The sequence below is a fragment of the Oncorhynchus mykiss genome, chromosome 24 (genome assembly GCF_013265735.2).
Source record: "Oncorhynchus mykiss isolate Arlee chromosome 24, USDA_OmykA_1.1, whole genome shotgun sequence".
NCBI lineage: Eukaryota > Metazoa > Chordata > Actinopteri > Salmoniformes > Salmonidae > Oncorhynchus > Oncorhynchus mykiss.
Window position 1 is genome coordinate 31,881,757 of NC_048588.1, and position 20,223 is coordinate 31,901,979.

Sequence of the window (20,223 nt, forward strand, 5' to 3'; positions counted from 1 at the left end):
AAGAGAGAGAGAAAGCTAGAGGGGAGAGAGGGGGAGAGAGAGAAAGCTAGAGGGGAGAGAGGGGGAGAGAGAGAGAAAGCTAGAGGGGAGAGAGGGGGAAAGAGAGATAAAGAAAGCGGGGAGTGAGAGAGAAAGATAGAGGGGAGAGAGAGAGATAAAGATAGAAGGAAGAGAGAGAGAGCGAGATAAAGATAGAGGGAAGAGAGAGAGCGAGATAAAGATAAAGGGGATACAGAGAGATAAAGATAGAGTGGAGAGAGAGATATAAAGATGGAGGGAAGAGAGAGATAAAGATAGAGGGGAGGGAGAAAGATAGAGGGGAAAGAGAGAGAAAGCTACAAGGGATAGAGGGGGGACAAAGAGATACAGATAGAGGGGGGAGAGAGAAAGATAGAGGGAAAAGATAGAGATAAAGATAGAGGGGAGAGAGAGATAAAGATAGAGGGGAGAGAGGGGGAGAGATAAAGTTAGAGGGTAGAATGAGAGATAAAGATAGAGGGGAGAGAGAGAGATAAAGATAGAGGGAAGAGAGAGATAAAGACAGAGGGAAGATAGAGATAAAGATAGAGGGAATGGATAGAGGGAAGAGATAGAGGGAAGAGACGGGGAGAGATAAAGATAGAGGGGAGAGAGAGATAAAGATAGAGGGAAAAGAGAGACAAAGAGAGGGGAGAGAGAGATAAAGATAGAGGGAAGAGAGAGATAAAGATGGAGGGAAAGAGAGATAAAGATAGAGGGAAGAGAGAGAGAGATAAAGTTAGAGGGTAGAATGAGAGATAAAGATAGAGGGGAGAGAGAGAGATAAAGATAGAGGGAAGAGAGAGATAAAGACAGAGGGAAGAGAGAGATAAAGATAGAGGGAAGGGATAGAGGGAAGAGAATGAGAGCAAGATAAAGATAGAGGGGAGAGAGAGATAAAGATAGAGGGGAGAGAGAAAGATAGAGGGGAGAGAGAGAGATAAAGATAGAGGGAAGAGAGAGATAAAGATAGAGGGGAGAGAGGGGGAGAGATAAAGTTAGAGGGTAGAATGAGAGATAAAGATAGAGGGGAGAGAGAGAGATAAAGATATAGGGAAGAGAGAGATAAAGACAGAGGGAAGAGAGAGATAAAGATAGAGGGAAGAGAGAGAGAGATAAAGATAGAGGGAAGAGAGAGATAAAGATGGAGGGGAGAGAGAGATAAAGACAGAGGGAAGAGAGAGATAAAGATAGAGGGAAGAGAGAGAGAGAGATAAAGTTAGAGGGTAGAATGAGAGATAAAGATAGAGGGGAGAGAGAGAGTAAGTCAGTGAATGAGCGGATAAGAGAGAGTGGTTAAACAGAAAGAGAATGGGAGTAGACAGCTCACCATGCACCGTAAGGGTTATATCTACTCGTATACTACGTGAAGGTTTTTTGACCCTGACAGCGTCATCATCTTGGCAACAGCAGATCTGGGGGTTTTTTTACGTACAAAGCTACCTAGGATTTGTTTTCTTTGCTTTTACGTACCTTCTCTCAAGGCATCTTGGGATGTCTTGGATTGTTACATAAAGGGGAGATTTGGACCAGGGATGAGAAAAATATTGTTATAGTGTCATTGGTTAACTTGAAAAATAAGGATTATGGATTATACCAACAAAAGGGTTGATGATCTGTTTACCGATGTAATGGAATTGAAACACAGTTTGGAATCTATCCAGTCGGAGGTGGAGGAGCTAAAGACTGCATTCAAATAACACTCTTCCAAACAGCACTTGACAAGCACTCTTCCAAAGGAGACTACCACGAAAACCAATCAAGTTTGGGCACATCTACTCATTCCAGGCTTTTTCTTATTTTTTAAAACTATTTTCTACATTGTAGAATAATAGTAAAGACATCAAAACTATGAAATAACACATATGGTATCATGTAGTAACCAAACAAGTGTTAAACAAATCAAAATGTATTTCATATTTGAGATTCTTCAAAGTAGCCACCTTTTTTTTGCCCTGATGACAGCTTTACACACTCTTGGCATTATCTCAACCAGCGTCACAAGGTAGTCACTTGGAATGCATTAAAATTAACAGGTGTGCCTTGTTAAAGTTAATTTGTAGAATTTATGTCACACTATGATCATCATCTGTCTTTGTGCTTGTCTCCATCCCTCCCATCTTCCCCATTATCCCCTGTGTATTTATACCTGTGTTCTCTGTTCGTCAGTTGCCTGATCGTTTTGTTTTGTCAAGCCTACCAGCGTTTTTTCCTGTGCTCCTGTCTTTTCTCTAGTTCATGTTTTCTAGTTTTCCCTGTTTTGCCCATTCTGCCTGCCCTGACCCTGAGCCTGCCTGCCATTCTGTAACTTGTCACACCACTCTGGATTACTGACCGCTGCCTGCCCTTCACCTGTCGTTTGTCCGCCTCCCTGTTTCTGTAATACATTTGTGTTACTTCGAAACTGTCTGCATCTGGGTCTTCTCTTGAGACTTGACAGTTTGAGCCAATCAGGTGTGTTGTGACAAGGTAGGGTTGGTATACAGAAGATAGCCCTATTTGGTAAAAGACCATGTCCATATTATGGCAAGAAGAGCTCAAATAAGCAAAGAGAAATGACAGTCCATCCTTACTTTAAGGCATGAAGGTCAGTCAATACAGAACATTTCAAGAACTTTAAAAGTTTCTTCAAGTGCAGTCGCAAAAACCATCAAGCTATGATGAAACTGGTTCTCACGAGGACCACCCAAAGAAAAGAAGACCCAGATTTACCTCTGGTGCCAAGGATAATTTCATTAGATTTACCAGCCTCAGAAATTGCAGCCCAAATATATGCTTCATAGAGTTCAAGTAACAGACACATCTCAACATCAACTGTTCAGAGGAGACTGCTTGAATGAGGCTTTCATGGTTGAATTTCTGCAATGAAACCAATACTAAAGGACACCAATAAGAAGAAGAGGCTTGCTTGGGCCAAGAAACACGAGCAATGGACATTAGACCAGTGGAAAGTTTAGATTTGTGGTTCCAACCGATGTGTCTTTGTGAGACGCAGAGTAGGTGAACGCATCATCTCTGCATGTGTGGTTCCCACCTTGAAGCATGAAGGAGGAGGTGTGATGGTGTGGTGGTGCATTGCTGGTGACACTGCCAGTGATTTATTTAGAATTCAAGGCACACTTAACCAGCATGGCTACAACAGCATTCTGCAGTGATACGCCATCCCATCTGGTTTGCTCTTAGTGGGACTATCATTTGTTTTTCAACAGGACAATACCTCCAGGCTGTGTAAGGGCTATTTGACCAAAGGGAGTGATGGATTGCTGCATCAGATGACCTGACCTCCACAATCACCAAATTTAGGTGGTTTGGGATGAGTTGATCCGCAGAATGAAGGAAAAGCAGCTAATAAGCACTCAGCATATGTGGGGACAACTTCAAGACTGTTGGTACAGCATTCCTCATGAAGCTGGTTGAGAGAATGCCAAGAGTGTGCAAAGCTGTCATCAAGGGAAAGGCTGGCTACTTTGAAGAATCTCAAATATAAAATATATTTTGATTTGTTTAACACTTTTTTGGTTACTACATGATTCCATATGTGTTATTTCATAGTTTTGTTGTCTTCACTATTATTCTACAATGTAGAAAAGTAACTTTTGTTATATATATATATATATAAATGTTTAAATGAATTGATCACAAATATATATATATATTTGTGATCAATTCATTTAAACATTTATAATTCATAGGTTTTGTTATCTGTTTTACCAAACCTTTATAATTTGTGTACTTGTTTTTTTGGGATATGGTTTCCATATCAGTCCTTGGGCTTCCAACCACCTGCATCATTTATTGTCATCTGTTTTCATCTGTATTGTTGTCTATCACTTGATTTCTTTAATGCAAATAAATAAAACTAATACACGCTTCCGCATGATCTAGGAGAGAGTCGGCTAACTGCAGGGGAAAACACCCTCTACGTGCTGGGGATTCACTGAATAATTCAAAGATGAAGTAACAGCAATGGCTGACATTCATAACAGCACTAAACGTAGAGAACAGATGATTATTACAGGGAGCAGAGACTCATTCACTGTAATGTAACCTTACTTATACAGCCTGTAATGGTTTTCCAGTCACCAAGGTATGTTTCAGAATGGCCTGCCAGCCACATCAGTTTTATATGACAAGGACAAGTGTGTATGTGTGTGCGTGTGCACCCATGTAAAGTCATCACAGTGCCTGTGCTGTAGCCAAGGAAGAGAAGGCCATGGTGAAAGTGTCTCTGGCAGTAAAATGTACCTGTTCCTATCCATCACAATAAACAGTCATATTCACAGTCTGAAACTCACCCATTAAACACTGTTGTTGTCGGGGGCAAATTCCAAAAGCAATTAGATTGCTGCTTCATTAGAGAGAGTGTGACTGGCATTTAAGCTGTACTGTGTGACAGTAAGGGACAGACCCGGGAAAGGGGAGCAGAGACATCCAAAGCTGTGGTATTTTATTGAATCAGTAATTCCATCTCTCAAGTCTGTAATTTCTCCTGAAAACAAACTGTTGTTTTCTTTCAGTTGAATTTTAAAGAGAGGTTTATCATTCTCTGCTTTGATTTATTTTTCATTGAAGAAGCCTGGACCCTGACAGCTTTCACACTTGTTAATTAGAATTACTCATCCTTTATTTAACTAGGCAAGTTAGTTAAAAAAACACATTCTTATTTTCAATAAGAGCCTAGTGGATTAACTGTCTTGTTCAAGGGCAGAGCAACATATGTTTGCCTTGCATGATTAGGGATTTGATCTTGCAACCTTTTGGTTAATAGGCCAACACTCTAAACACTAGGCTACCTACCTCGGTCTGTAATATAACCTTACTTATGTAGCCTGTAATGGTTTTCCAGTCACATTCACTGCACTTTCAGCAGAAATTCTGTCTGAATACAAAAGTGTGGGGAGGGTAATTCATATTCAAAACTCTAATTTTTCCACTGTGTGGATGGATAACCTACATGGGTGATAGTATGTGAATGACACCTGACAAGCAAGATGTCTAATCCCTTTCATTCACAGCATGCAGAACACACGCTGATTATGGAGAATATTTTTTACTATAGAATATATTTGTACTAAAAAATATAGAGTTACTGTGGAATATAGAGGTACCGTAGAATATAGAGGTACTATAGAATATATTTGTACTATAGAATATTGAGGTGCTGTAGAATATAGAGGTACTATAGAATATATTTCTGCTATAGAACATAGAGGTACTGTAGAATATAAAGGTACTATAGAATATAGAGGTACTATAGAATATAGAGGTACTATAGAATATAGAGGTACTATAGAATATATTTGTACTATAGAATATTGAGGTGCTGTAGAATATAGAGGTACCATAGAATATAGAGGTACTATAGAATATATTTGTACTATAGAATATTGAGGTGCTGTAGAATATAGAGGTACTATAGAATATATTTGTACTATAGAATATTGAGGTGCTGTAGAATATAGAGGTACCGTAGAATATAGAGGTACTATAGAATATATTTGTACTATAGAATATTGAGGTGCTGTAGAATATAGAGGTACTATAGAATATATTTGTACTATAGAATATTGAGGTGCTGTAGAATATAGAGGTACTATAGAATATATTTGTACTATAGAATATTGAGGTACTGTAGAATATAGAGGTACTATAGAATATATTTGTACTATAGAATATTGAGGTGCTGTAGAATATAGAGGTACCATAGAATATAGAGGTACTATAGAATATATTTGTACTATAGAATATTGAGGTGCTGTAGAATATAGAGGTACTATAGAATATATTTGTACTATAGAATATTGAGGTGCTGTAGAATATAGAGGTACCGTAGAATATAGAGGTACTATAGAATATATTTGTACTATAGAATATTGAGGGGCTGTAGAATATAGAGGTACTATAGAATATATTTATGCTATAGAACATAGAGGGACTGTAGAATATAAAGGTTCTGTGGAATATAGATGTACTTTAGAATATAGAGGGACAATAGAATATATGTCTACTATATAATATATTTGTACTATAGAATATATTTTCAATATAACATACAGAGGTACTACAGAATACCAATCCAGTAAAGCCAGAGTACATCCTGTCTTGGGGTGTGAAGAGTCTACCTCATACAGAGAAACACACTCAGTCAGTCTAATAAGTTATTACCCATCATAAAACACATCTTTTTAGATGATTCCTCTGAATTACATTAACTCTGGTGGAAAATGGACAAAATAATTGAATTTCCTTATTCCGCCTTGTGGACCTATAGAGTCGAACGCTGTGAGGTACTTAACGCCCAGGGAACAAAACTAAATGAATAAAGAACACCATTTCCCTCGCACGTGTTTGATATCACTTGTCTACCTATTGAATAATGGACCTCCCTGTTCTTGTCATGGCGGCTTGGCCCAATCTGTGATACCAGACACCATATGGGCAGGAAGTTGAGGAAATATTCATAACTCTTCTACACAACCTGCTCCATAAATCTCCTCTTTCTTCTCCCATCCTCACCACAGACAACCAATCACAGGAGAGCTGAGAGAGAGCGAGAGAGAGAGAGAGAGAGAGAGAGAGAGAGAGAGAGAGAGAGAGAGAGATAGAGAGAGCAGTGCATGTCGTACTGTAGTCTGGAGTGGCATAGCGTTATTCCTCCAGGGGTTGCCTCAGCTGGGTTCTCTTCAGTAAGTCATGGGTCGTGGAGCAAAGGCTTCCTCTCTCTCTATTTCTCCACCAGCCCTGGCTGGTCTCATAGACATAACATAGTCAAAGAAAATCCAGGGAACTCAAATTAGTATACAGTGCAGTGAAAAAGTATTTCTTAGGAAACTTTGCAGTATATTGTTTTTTGATGTATTCTTCTTCATATTGTTAGCCCATATTACTTTTTGTGTTATCAAATACAGCCGGAAATAACTATTGGATATCAGAGCGGCGGTAACTCACCAACACTACCATCATTATGACCAGGAATGCGACTTTCCCGAAGCGGATCCTTTGTTCGCAATTGAACTGATTTCAGACGCCGACCCAAAACAATGCCATTGGAGGAGAGGTCCTCGGAGTGGTCTTCTAGTTCAACTTAGGAGGTGCGCACCCTACCCACCGCTTCCGAGTATATAACTTGCTAATGTTCAGTCCCTGGATAATAAAGTTGACGAGCTCAGGGCGAGGGTTTCTTTCCAGAGAGACATCAGGGATTGTAAAATCATTTGTTTCACGGAAAACATGGCTCTCCCGGGATATACTGTCTGAGTCTGTCCAACCAGTTGGGGTCTCAGTTCATTGCACAGACAGGAATAAATATCTCTCCGGGAAGAAGAAGTGCGGGGGGGTGTGTTTCATTATTAACGACTCATTGTGTAATTATGATTAACGACTTATTGTGTAATTGTGATAACATACACGTCCTTTTGTTCACACAATCTAGAATACCTTACAATGAAATGCCGGCCGTATTATCTCCCAAGATAATTTTCTTTGGTCATAGTCACGGCCGTGTATATCCTCCCTCAAGCCGATACCACGACAGCCCTCAAAGAACTTCACTGGACTTAATGCAAACTGGAAACCACATATCCTGAGGCAGCATTCACTGTAGCTGGAAATTTTAACAAAGCAAATCTGTGGAAAAGTCTGCCGAATCTATCAACATATTGAGAGTAGTACTCGCTCTACTAAAACACTGGACCACTGTTTCTCCAACTTAAACGTTTCCTACAAGGCCATCCCATGTCCTCCTTTTGTGCAAATCTGACCATAACTCCATTTTGCTCCTCCCTTCCTATAGGCAGAAACTCAAACAGGAAGTACCCACGCTAAGGACTAGTCAATGCTGGTCTGACCAATCGGAATCCACGCTTCAAGATTATTTTGAGCACACGGACTGGGATATGTTCTGGGTAGCTTCAGAGAATGATATTGATGAATATACTGATACAGTATATTATCAGGAAGTGTATAGGAGATGTTGTACCCACTGTGACTATTACAACCTACCCTAAACAGAAACCGTGGATAGATGGCAGCATTCATGCATAACTGAAAGCATGAACCACCGCATTTAACCATGGCAAGGTGACTGGGAATATGGCAGAATACGAACAGTGTAGTTATTCCCTCCTCAAAACAATCAAACAGGCAACACATCAGTATAGAGACAAGGAGGAGTTGCAATTCAACTGCTCAGACATGAGACGTACGTGGCAGGGTCTACAGACAATCACGGACTACAAAAGGAAAACCAGCCACGTCGTGAACACTAACGTCTTTCTTCCAGACAAGCTAAATACCTTCTTCTTCACTTTGAGGATAACAGAGTGCGACCGACGTGGCCCGCTACCAAGAACTGTGGGCTCAACTTCTCCATGGCCGACGTGAGTAAGACATTTAAGCGTGTTAACTCTCGCAAGCCTGCCAGCCCAGACAACATTCCTAGCCGCATCTTTAAGCATGCACAAACCAGCTGGCTGTAGTGTTTACGGACATATTCAATCTCTTCCTATCCCAGTCTGTTTCAAGATGGCCACCTTTGCTCCTGTACTCAAGAAAGCAAAGGTAAATGAGCTAAATGGATTTCGCCAAGTAGCACTCACTTCTGTCATCATGAAGTGCCTTGAGAGACTAGTCAAGGATCATAACACCTCTACCTTACCTGTCACCCTAAACCCACTTCAATTTGCTTACCGCCCCAATAGATCCACAGACGACACAATGGCCATCACACTGCACACTGCCCTATACCATCTGGACAAGAGGAATACCTATGTAAGATTGCTGTTCATTGACTATAGCTCAGGACTCAACACCATAGTACCCTCCAAGCTCATAATTAAGGTCTTGGCACCTAACACCCTCACAAACTTTTACAGTGCCTTGCGAAAGTATTCGGCCCCCTTGAACTTTGCGAACTTTTGCCACATTTCAGGCTTCAAACATAAAGATATAAAACTGTATTTTTTTGTGAAGAATCAACAACAAGTGGGACACAATCATGAAGTGGAACGACATTTATTGGATATTTCAAACTTTTTTAACAAATCAAAAACTGAAAAATTGGGCGTGCAAAATTATTCAGCCCCCTTAAGTTAATACTTTGTAGCGCCACCTTTTGCTGCGATTACAGCTGTAAGTCGCTTGAGGTATGTCTCTATCAGTTTTGCACATCGAGAGACTGACATTTTTTCCCATTCCTCCTTGCAAAACAGCTCGAGCTCAGTGAGATTGGATGGAGAGCATTTGTGAACAGCAGTTTTCAGTTCTTTCCACAGATTCTCGATTGGATTCAGGTCTGGACTTTGACTTGGCCATTCTAACACCTGGATATGTTTATTTTTGAACCATTCCAGAATGCTCCTGTATTTGGCTCCATCCATCTTCCCATCAATTTTAACCATCTTCCCTGTCCCTGCTGAAGAAAAGCAGGCCCAAACCATGATGCTGCCACCACCATGTTTGACAGTGGGGATGGTGTGTTCAGCTGTGTTGCTTTTACGCCAAACATAACGTTTTGCATTGTTGCCAAAAAGTTCAATTTTGGTTTCATCTGACCAGAGCATCTTCTTCCACATGTTTGGTGTGTCTCCCAGGTGGCTTGTGGCAAACTTTAAACAACACTTTTTATGGATATCTTTAAGAAATGGCTTTCTTCTTGCCACTCTTCCATAAAGGCCAGATTTGTGCAATATACGACTGATTGTTGTCCTATGGACAGAGTCTCCCACCTCAGCTGTAGATCTCTGCAGTACATCCAGAGTGATCATGGGCCTCTTGGCTGCATCTATGATCAGTCTTCTCCTCGTATGAGCTGAAAGTTTAGAGGGACGGCCAGGTCTTGGTAGATTTGCAGTGGTCTGATACTCCTTCCATTTCAATATTATCGCTTGCACAGTGCTCCTTGGGATGTTTAAAGCTTGGGAAATCTTTCTGTATCCAAATCCGGCTTTAAACTTCTTCACAACAGTATCTCAGACCTGCCTGGTGTGTTCCTTGTTCTTCATGATGCTCTCTGCGCTTTTAACGGACCTCTGAGACTATCACAGTGCAGGTGCATTTATACAGAGACTTGATTACACACAGGTGGATTGTATTTATCATCATTAGTCATTTAGGTCAACATTGGATCATTCAGAGATCCTCACTGAACTTCTGGAGAAAGTTTGCTGCACTGAAAGTAAAGGGGCTGAATAATTTTGCACGCCCAATTTTTCAGTTTTTGATTTGTTAAAAAAGTTTGAAATATCCAATAAATGTCATTCCACTTCATGATTGTGTCCAACTTGTTGTTGATTCTTCACAAAAAAATATAGTTTTTTATCTTTATGTTTGAAGCCTGAAATGTGGCAAAAGGTCGCAAAGTTCAAGGAGGCCGAATACTTTCGCAAGGCACTGTACATATGCACAATTGAGAGTGTCCCGTCGGGCTGTATCGCCGCCTGGTACAGCAACTGCATCGCCCGCAACCACATGGCTCTTCAGAGGGTGGTGCGGTCTGCCAAACACATCACCGGGGCAAACTACCTGCACTCCTGGACACCTACAACACCCAATGTCACAGAAAGGCCAAAAAGATCATCAAGGACAACAACCACCCAAGCCACCACCTGTTCTCCCCACTATCATCCAGAAGGCAGGTAGCAGTTAATCCACTGTTCCTAGGAAAATAAGAATTTGTTCTTAACTGACTTGCCTAGTTAAATAAAGATACTAAAATAAATGTAAAAAAAGGTGAGGTCACTACAGGTGTATCAAAGCTGAGACCGAGAAAAGGCAAAACAGCTTCTATCTCAAGGCCATCAGACTGTTAAATAGCCATCACTAGCACATAGAGGCTGCTGCCAATTTATATAAACTTGAAATCACTAGCCACTTTAATAAATGGAACACCAGTCACTGTAATGTTTACATATCTTGCATTATTCATCTCATATGTATATCCTGTAATCTATACTATTCTACTGTATCTTAGTCTATGCTGCCCTGACATTCCTCGTCCATGTATTCATATATTCTTAATTCAATTCCTTTACTTAGTTTTCTGCATATTGGGTTTATGTTGTGAAATTGTTTGGTATTACTTTTTAGATATTACTGCACTGTTGGAGCCAGAAACACAAGCATTTCACAACTGTCAGCGATTAGGTGAATGGATAAGTGGAGTCAGGCGCAGGACACAGGTATGAGTAATCATCTGAATTTACTCTAAATGTAAGCAATGTTCCAACAAGGAAAAATACAAATATCCATAGCGCAAAGAACGAACCCACATGACAATGACAATCACTCACAAAACAGAAAGGGAAGCCAGAGGGTTAAATAAGGAACATTGATTATGGAATGGAAACAAGGTGTGTATAATGAAGACAAAACCAAACGAAAATGAAACATGGTGGTGACTAGAAAGCCAGTGACGTCGACCACCGCCCGAACAAGGAGAGGGACCAACTTCGGCAGAAGTCTTGACAGCAACACCCACAATAACATCTGCTAAACATGTGTATGTGACCAATAAAATACAATTGTATTTTATTTTATTTGCAGCAAGATAATGATGTAAAACACACAATCAAATGAAAATGGTTAAACATGAAAATGGTTAAACATGAAAACGGTTAAAAATGGTTAAAGAGCATCAAATTTGTAGTTTTGAAATGGCCTAGTCAAAGTCGGGACCTAATCCTGATTGAGAAGTGGTGGCAGAACTTAAAATGAACAGTTCATGCTTGAGAACCCACAAATGTCACTGAGGTAAAGCAGTTCTGCACGCAAGAGTGGGATAAAAGGGGGCAATTACTTTTTCACTTTTTTTTTTACTTTTTTTTTTCCTAACTTTGCCTAACTTTGTTAATTTAATAAATAAAATAAATATATAAACTCAGGTTCTGTTTATCTAATATTACGTTTTGGTTGAAGATCTGACAACATTCAGCATCAAAAATATGCAGAAATGTTGAATATCAGAAAGGGGGCAAATACTTTTTCACAGCACTGTATGTTACTATCGGTATGGTTCCATAAGACAGAAGGTTACTTAAGGCAACATCCAAAGGAGGGTGGTTGGTCTGGGTGGATGGGTTGGTGTATGTTACTATTGGTATGGTTCCATAAGACAGAAGGTTACTTAAGGCAACATCTAAAGGAGGGTGGTTGGTCTGGGTGGATGGGTTGGTGTATGTTACTATTGGTATGGTTCCATAAGACAGAAGGTTACTTAAGGCAACATCTAAAGGAGGGTGGTTGGTCTGGGTGGATGGGTTGGTGTATAATATGAATGTCTAGCAATCTCATCGTGGACAACTTTAGCATTTAAGCTAATTTGCAAGTACTTACCACTTTTTTACTTGCCACCTAGCTAACGTTAACCACAACAAATTGCAATTCATAACATATCAAGCATATTGCAAATTCATAGCAAATTGTACAAATTGCAATTTGTAGCATATCATATGAATTGTAATCATAACATGTCATAAGAATTGTAATTTGCAACATCATAATAATTGTAATTTCTAACATATCATATGAAATGGATGATGGACATCTACAAATTAATACCACACCAAGCGTAACATATCATACTAATTTGACTGGCTCTGATTTTTATGTTACGTCTACACCTGAGTCCAGGTTGACCAGCCAGCCAGGTAGCGGCATAGGCTGCTTCTCATTACCATCCACTGTACTTTGGTGGAGTCGTAATATCCTCAATTGTTTTTCCTCCAGTCTCTACAGGCTCACTTCAATCTCTGACTTCCTCCGTAGGGTTCTACATTTGGGGTTAGTTATGGAGGCTGTCTCAGCAGGATGGGGGAAGAGTGAGAGCAGTAATTTGTTGGGTTCTTGTCTGTGGTGCAGATCATGCATACTGACTTCCCTGAGAATGATGAGGAAGATCTGAAAACCATGCAGGGCCTTATGGAGGGGGTTGGGATGAGGAGGATGTGAAAACCATGCAGGGCCTTATGGAGGGGGTTGGGATGAGGAGGATGTGAATACCATGCAGGGCCTTATGGAGGGGGTTGGGATGAGGAGGATCTGAAAACCATGCAGGGCCTTATGGAGGGGGATGCAGTCTGTCCCGAGGAGGCAGGACATTGAGTGGGTGACACCTCCGTAATCTGCCATCCACACTACATCTTCACCATATCAAAACTGATATAAATGGGGTCAGGACAACACTAGTCCAGGGGTACTCAACTCTTACCCTATGAGGTCTAGATCCTGCTGGATTTCTGTTCTACCTGATAATGAATTGCACCCATCTGGTGTCCCAGGCCTAAATCAGTCCCTGATTAGAAGGGAACAATGAGAACAAGCACTGGAACTGGCTTCGAGGTCCAGAGTTGAGTTTGAGGGCTCTAGTCTACATCAAGGGGACTCTATAATCACGAGCTTAACGGATTACAAGACCGTTGAGTAAGTCTACAGTATTTAGTAATGTTGTCACATGAGCTAGCAATGTGATGCCGTGTTCAGTGATTCTATATACATATTGGGTTGTTCCATAGGAATTGCATACTGAGTTACTGATGTGGCCTCTAGCAATGCATTTTATTGACATTGCCTCGAAGTGTGTTCTGCTGTAATAGTTGAAATGGATTGAACTTGCTCTGAAAAGCTGTGAGCTAAAGCGGTACAGGCTCCAAACGCACTAATTTAGAGGTAATAAGGGGTGATCATGATAAAGTCCATCAAAGACAAGCTGTTGAGAGACATCCAATGACATTGGACTGACATACTAACTAAATCAGGACAACACTTTAACAAATGGATCACTAGTCACTTTAAACAATGTCACTTTAATAATGTTTACGTATCTTACATTACTCATATCATATGTATATACTGTATTTTATACCATCTAGTTGCACCTTGCCTATGTCGCTCGGCCATCTCTCATCCATATATTTATATGTACATATTCTCATTCACCCATTTTAGATTTGTGTGTATTAGGGAGATGTTGGGGAATTGTTAGATTACATGTTAGATATTACTGCAGTGTCGTAACCAGAAGCACAAGCATTTCGCTACACTCGCATTAATATCTGCTAACCATGTGCATGTGACCAATAACATTTGATTTGATTTGATTGGAATTGGAATTGGCTGAAGTTGTGCCAACTCCAATTGCAGCATATCTATAAACATTTGATCCATTCCACACTGATCTCATCACATTCATGGATAAAATTACTATTTTCAAATGGGATATACTATTTTCGAATGGGATAAGGGGCTGTTACTCGGTATGCATGGCCGTGCGTCTGCAGAGCTTGTGCTTGGCTATGGGATGATTGGTCCATCTGCACATAGCACACAGCCAGGAGATAAATGGCCTTATTACACTAGGGGAGGTCACTGGCCTCCATTTCACCAGGGGACAAAGATAGCTGGGATTTCACACTGGGTCTACTTTCCCACCAGAGTTACAGATTACAATTCAGACACTGAATATATTCTGCCTCAACCCTTTTACAGATTACAATTCAGACACTGGAGATATTCTGCATCAACCCTTTTACAGATTACAATTCAGACACTGGAGATATTCTGCATCAACCCTTTTACAGATTACAATTCAGACACTGGAAAAATTCTGCCTCAACCCTTTTATAGATTACAATTCAGACACGAGATATTCTGCCTCAACCCTTTTATAGATTACAATTCAGACACTGGAGATATTCTGCCTCAACCCTTTTACAGATTACAATTCAGACACTGGAGATATTCTGCCTCAACCCTTTTACAGATTACAATTCAGACACTGGAGATATTCTGCCTCAACCCTTTTACAGATTACAATTCAGACACTGGAGATATTCTGCCTCAACCCTTTTACAGATTACAATTCAGACACTGGAGATATTCTGCCTCAACCCTTTTATAGATTACAATTCAGACACTGGAGATATTCTGCATCAACCCTTTTACAGATTACAATTCAGACACTGGAGATATTCTGCCTCAACCCTTTTACAGATTACAATTCAAACACTGGAGATATTCTGCCTCAACCCTTTTACAGATTACAATTCAGACACTGGAGATATTCTGCATCAACCCTTTTACAGATTACAATTCAGACACTGGAGATATTCTGCCTCAACCCTTTTACAGATTACAATTCAGACACTGGAGATATTCTGCATCAACCCTTTTACAGATTACAATTCAAACACGAGATATTCTGCCTCAAACCTTTTATAGATTACAATTCAGACACGAGATATTCTGCCTCAAACCTTTTACAGATTACAATTCAGACACGAGATATTCTGCCTCAAACCTTTTAAAGATTACAATTCAGACACTGGAGATATTCTGCATCAACCCTTTTACAGATTACAATTCAGACACTGGAGATATTCTGCATCAACCCTTTTACAGATTACAATTCAGACACTGGAGATATTCTGCCTCAACCCTTTTACAGATTACAATTCAAACACTGGAGATATTCTGCATCAACCCTTTTAAAGATTACAATTCAGACACTGGAGATATTCTGCCTCAACCCTTTTACAGATTACAATTCAGACACGAGATATTCTGCCTCAAACCTTTTATAGATTACAATTCAGACACTGGAGATATTCTGCATCAACCCTTTTACAGATTACAATTCAGACACTGGAGATATTCTGCATCAAACCTTTTACAGATTACAATTCAGACACTGGAGATATTCTGCATCAACCCTTTTACAGATTACAATTCAGACACTGGAGATATTCTGCATCAACCCTTTTACAGATTACAATTCAGACACTGGAGATATTCTGCCTCAACCCTTTTACAGATTACAATTCAGACACAAGATATTCTGCCTCAAACCTTTTATAGATTACAATTCAGACACTGGAGATATTCTGCCTCAAACCTTTTATAGATTACAATTCAGACACTGGAGATATTCTGCCTCAACCCTTTTACAGATTACAATTCAGACACGAGATATTCTGCCTCAAACCTTTTATAGATTACAATTCAGACACTGGAGATATTCTGCCTCAACCCTTTTACAGATTACAATTCAGACACGAGATATTCTGCCTCAAACCTTTTACAGATTACAATTCAGACACTGGAGATATTCTGCATCAACCCTTTTACAGATTACAATTCAGACACTGGAGATATTCTGCATCAACCCTTTTACAGATTACAATTCAGACACTGGAGATATTCTGCATCAACCCTTTTACAGATTACAATTCAGACACTGGAGATATTCTGCATCAACCCTTTTATAGATTACAATTCAAACACTGGAGATATTCTGCATCAACCCTTTTACAGATTACAATTCAGACACTGGAGATATTCTGCCTCAACAATGGGGTTTTCCCATTCTTTTTTCTCCTTTGACCCTGACGATGGTCCCAATTTAATGAGGATTAGTATGTGTACTTGTTCTTATAAAATGAATATCTTAATCTCAAAATCCCCATATTCATGCCTGCTTCTTCATTAGTAGTAAAACCACTATGGTATACCAGATGTTGCAACATACAGACACCAAATTGGAATTGCTGGGAGCCTATCTCGTGCAGAGGCAGAATAGTGAGGAGATTGTCTGTCTAAAAACCCATCCTTCATGTAAAGGATATTTTAAAGGTGCGTGAAATGAGAGTCTGGCAGCGGAGAAAATAGTCACTTTAGAAGGAGCTGCTCATCCATCGCTCAGTGTGAGCACATGCCGCACAATCTGAGAGCTTGGTCAATGTTATTAAAGTCAGGAATCCTATGCATTAATGATCTCCTATGGATGGGAGGAGTGTGTACACAACAGGGAGCAGGAGCGACAGCAGAGAGAGGCGAGTCGAGGAATTAGTGAGAGACAGGAGAGAGAGAGGGTGAGAGAATGAGAGAACGAACGATGGAGCCGTGGCGGGCTGGCGAGCAGGTGAGGAGGAATCATTAAATGGATGGTGGTGATGGTGAGGAGCGAGGCTGGCTCTTTGAAGACAGGCGCACGCCGCTAAGCAGGAGCCCTGAGAGCTAACAACGCTGATGGGCTGCAGGGAGCGTCTCCCAGCCTTCTCACGGATGGATCGGAGCAGCATCACAAAGATTAGAGGTTCCCTTAATCCGACAAAGGGGATTAAACGCTGACAGAGGACAAGAGGAGGGAGAGGAAGGCTCCTGTGGAGGGGTAGATGAATTATTAACACCTCTCCTCAGACTAGTGATCTGGGTCTTTAACCCAAAATCACAGACCGATGCTCCAGACACATGCTGGGGTTTTCAGATGAGCCTTATCTGTCATCACACAACCCCCTGGACTTTGAGAGAGGGATCGAAGATACACCCTACCTCCTTCTCTCCCATCCCTCCCTTAGTTTGGCTTAAACACTTTCGTACTGTACATCCTGATAGTGTCCCATCTGGAAATGCACACCCTGTGAAACTTAACACACACTGGCGGACCACAGTCTGCACACACAGACGCACGTGGGCACACACACACACACACACACACACACACACACACACACACACACACACACACACACACACACATGCACACGCTGGCAGACCACAGTCTGCACTCTAACACACACACACAGCCCCATATCAGCACAAAAAGTTGTTTAAAGGGATATCTCTGACAAGGCACGATACCTACTCCAGATGTAAGCCAGATCATCCATTAAGTGTTTAATATGTTCAAGTCAACTTCCTCTGAATGAGACCTCAATAGCCAGTGTGATTCAAGACTCATCTCCAGGGAGACAAAAATAAAAAATAAAAAAATAAACCCAAAAGTGCAGGGAGATATTTCAAGCCAAACTTAAAAGCTTGGAAGATCAAATCAAATGTTAAATTAAGGAATAATAATTTTAAAAAACACAATGAATTAGCAAAAAGACATCTAGCTACCACTCAAATGTGTTCTCTGTCTTATGGCAAGGGCAACATGGGATGGTAGTGACGGGAAATGGCATCCATGTTTTCATCACTGTCCCACCCAAGATGATCTCACATTGGCACCCATTGACCTCTCAATCAGCTCAATAAACACAGTGTGACTGATGAACCAAAGACCTCAAACCCAGACCACCGAGCCAAAGCGTCAAACAACCCAGTGTGTCAAACATCCCATCATCACTTACCCCCCTTGTTCCATCTGCCTTTAGTCCTTGCCTGGTGGCTGAGCTCAGGACCGCCAAACAGCACCAAGAGAAACAAAACAAGTTCAAAAATTGAGAAAAATCCAAACTTTGCCATGGAAAACATGTCCAAGAGTTTCTCTTCGACCGAATCCACTTTCACATGGCTGTGTTTCCCTCTGGTGCGACGCGGTTGTGGAGCATGGTAACCCACGCGTGGGCTGTCATCAGTCAGGCAGGTATCAGCAGTGGTTCTCTGGCTCTGCCATGCTGCTAGAGGCTGCTGAGGGCTGGGTGATAGGTGCTCTTCATTGGTCCTGGGGCTCTGGGCTGAGCCACATGTCTCCCCTCCTGGACGCCCCTGGCTCACCAGAGCGCACGGAGCCAGACGGAACACACGCTACACCACGGCTCAGCTCAGCACCGTGCTTCACTGCTCTGCTCACACTAACACACACTCTCTCACTGTTGCCACCGCTGTCGACTCTGACGCTGACTCTGCTGCTGCTGCCTCTACTGCCTCTGCTGATGCTGCCTCTGCTGCTGCTGCCTCTGCTGCTGCTGCTTCTGCTGCTGAATGACTTCCTGCCCTCCTCACTCTGGGTTGCTGAGGGAATACGTCTCTCAGCACTCTGGCTCTGAACCCCACACAGCACAGCCGAGTAGAGGAGAAGAGGGAATGAAACACACAGTCTGCCCTCTGGAGAGGAGTTTACAAGGTGGGTGTCTGCTAGTTAGAAATAACACACAAACAAGCAGGCAAGAGGAGTGAGGGGAGTGTGGGGGAGAGGAAGGAGAGAACAGGGGAGAAGAGAGAGGAGGTCATCTCTGTGACTCCCTGATCCTAATAGCCATGGCAGCCATACAGCAGCTCTTTAAAGAGCAATAAGGTTTTCACATGGAGCTGCTCGCATCTCACATTTGCCTGGCCAAGGTGAGCTGGAACAGGCTTTACTCTCTCTCGTGCATTGCGGGAAGCTCCACGTGTGCTCATGAGTTTCTCATGTTAATCACCAGTAGAAGAGTGTGGGTGACAGCCCCATGGGCTTTTAGATGTGTCACTTCTCCCCTGCTGCCTGCCCACAGTATTGGTCAGAAAGCCCTGTGTGCGAACTTTGATTTTGTAATGCTTTTACACACATCGACTGTGACTGGAGAAATGTCTTGAAATTTGCCAGTGTGGTGATTGCTAGTTAGGACAACTTCATTGGTCCCTTCTATCGTTTATGGTGTCATAGAGTAACAGGAATCATAAATACAGTTATATAATTGTTAAAAAGCCTTTATTTTAATAGTGTGATGTTTCATTTTTACTTTAAACACAATTAACGCAAAAAGCCAATTTGAAATGGAAAATATCAGTCCTGGACCAAAGCACTTCATGTTGCCTATAATGTGACCCTTAAGATCAGGTGTCCCAAATTCACTCCTGGGTTTTTTGTTTTTGTTTATTGCCCTAGCACTAAACAGCTGGTTCAAATATCCAAATATCTGATTCAAATATCATTCTAGCTTTGATTATTTTAGTCAGCAGTGTAGGGGGGGCCCAGGGCCAAGTTTGGGAAATCCTGATTTAGATAATAATGTCTATGATATGGCCTTGCCTTTACAATTACAATAAATAGCGTTTGCAAATTAATTTATTGCAGCTGACAACTGTTTATCACAACAGTCAGACTTTCCTAACAAAGCTGCAAGGTCGTAACAAACCAAGTTCATAAAGCATGTACTTCAGGAGGGGGAAGCATGAGTAGTCTGTCTCGAACACACACCCTGGCTTTAATGTCCTCATTACAGCTTCTGAAGGAATCCATGATTAAGTGCATAATTTTTTATACACAGTGCAAATTAATATCCTGAATCCACACATAATATTCAGACTCTGCCTCCCATCCCCCTCCTCCTTCTCCTTCTCCCCCTCCCCCTCCTCTTCCTTCTCCCACCCGCCCCCTGCCCCCCCGTCCTCTTCTTACTCCCTCTCCCCCTACTCCCACTACTCCCCCCTCTCCCCCTACTCCCCCTACTCCCCCCTCTGCTCCTACTCTCCCCTGTCCCCCACTCCCCCATATCCCCCTACTCCCCCCTC

General features: G+C 41.4%; 1 protein-coding gene across 13 annotated transcripts in view; it reads right to left on the bottom strand.

Annotated features, from left to right (window-relative positions):
- Positions 1 to 18,755, bottom strand: part of LOC110503394 (roundabout homolog 2) — a 606,556-nt gene extending 587,801 nt beyond the window's left edge. For 3 of the 13 annotated variants that reach the window (XM_036961728.1, XM_036961739.1, XM_036961726.1), the window contains exon 1: positions 18,141 to 18,753. In XM_036961728.1, the coding sequence (XP_036817623.1) occupies positions 18,141 to 18,264 (124 nt within the window). In that variant the 5' untranslated portion in view covers positions 18,265 to 18,753. Of the gene's footprint in view, positions 1 to 18,140 lie in introns of all 13 variants that reach the window. The other 10 variants (XM_036961740.1, XM_036961729.1, XM_036961734.1 and 7 more) reach the window with 5 other exon arrangements.
- Positions 18,756 to 20,223: the final 1,468 nt, after the last annotated feature.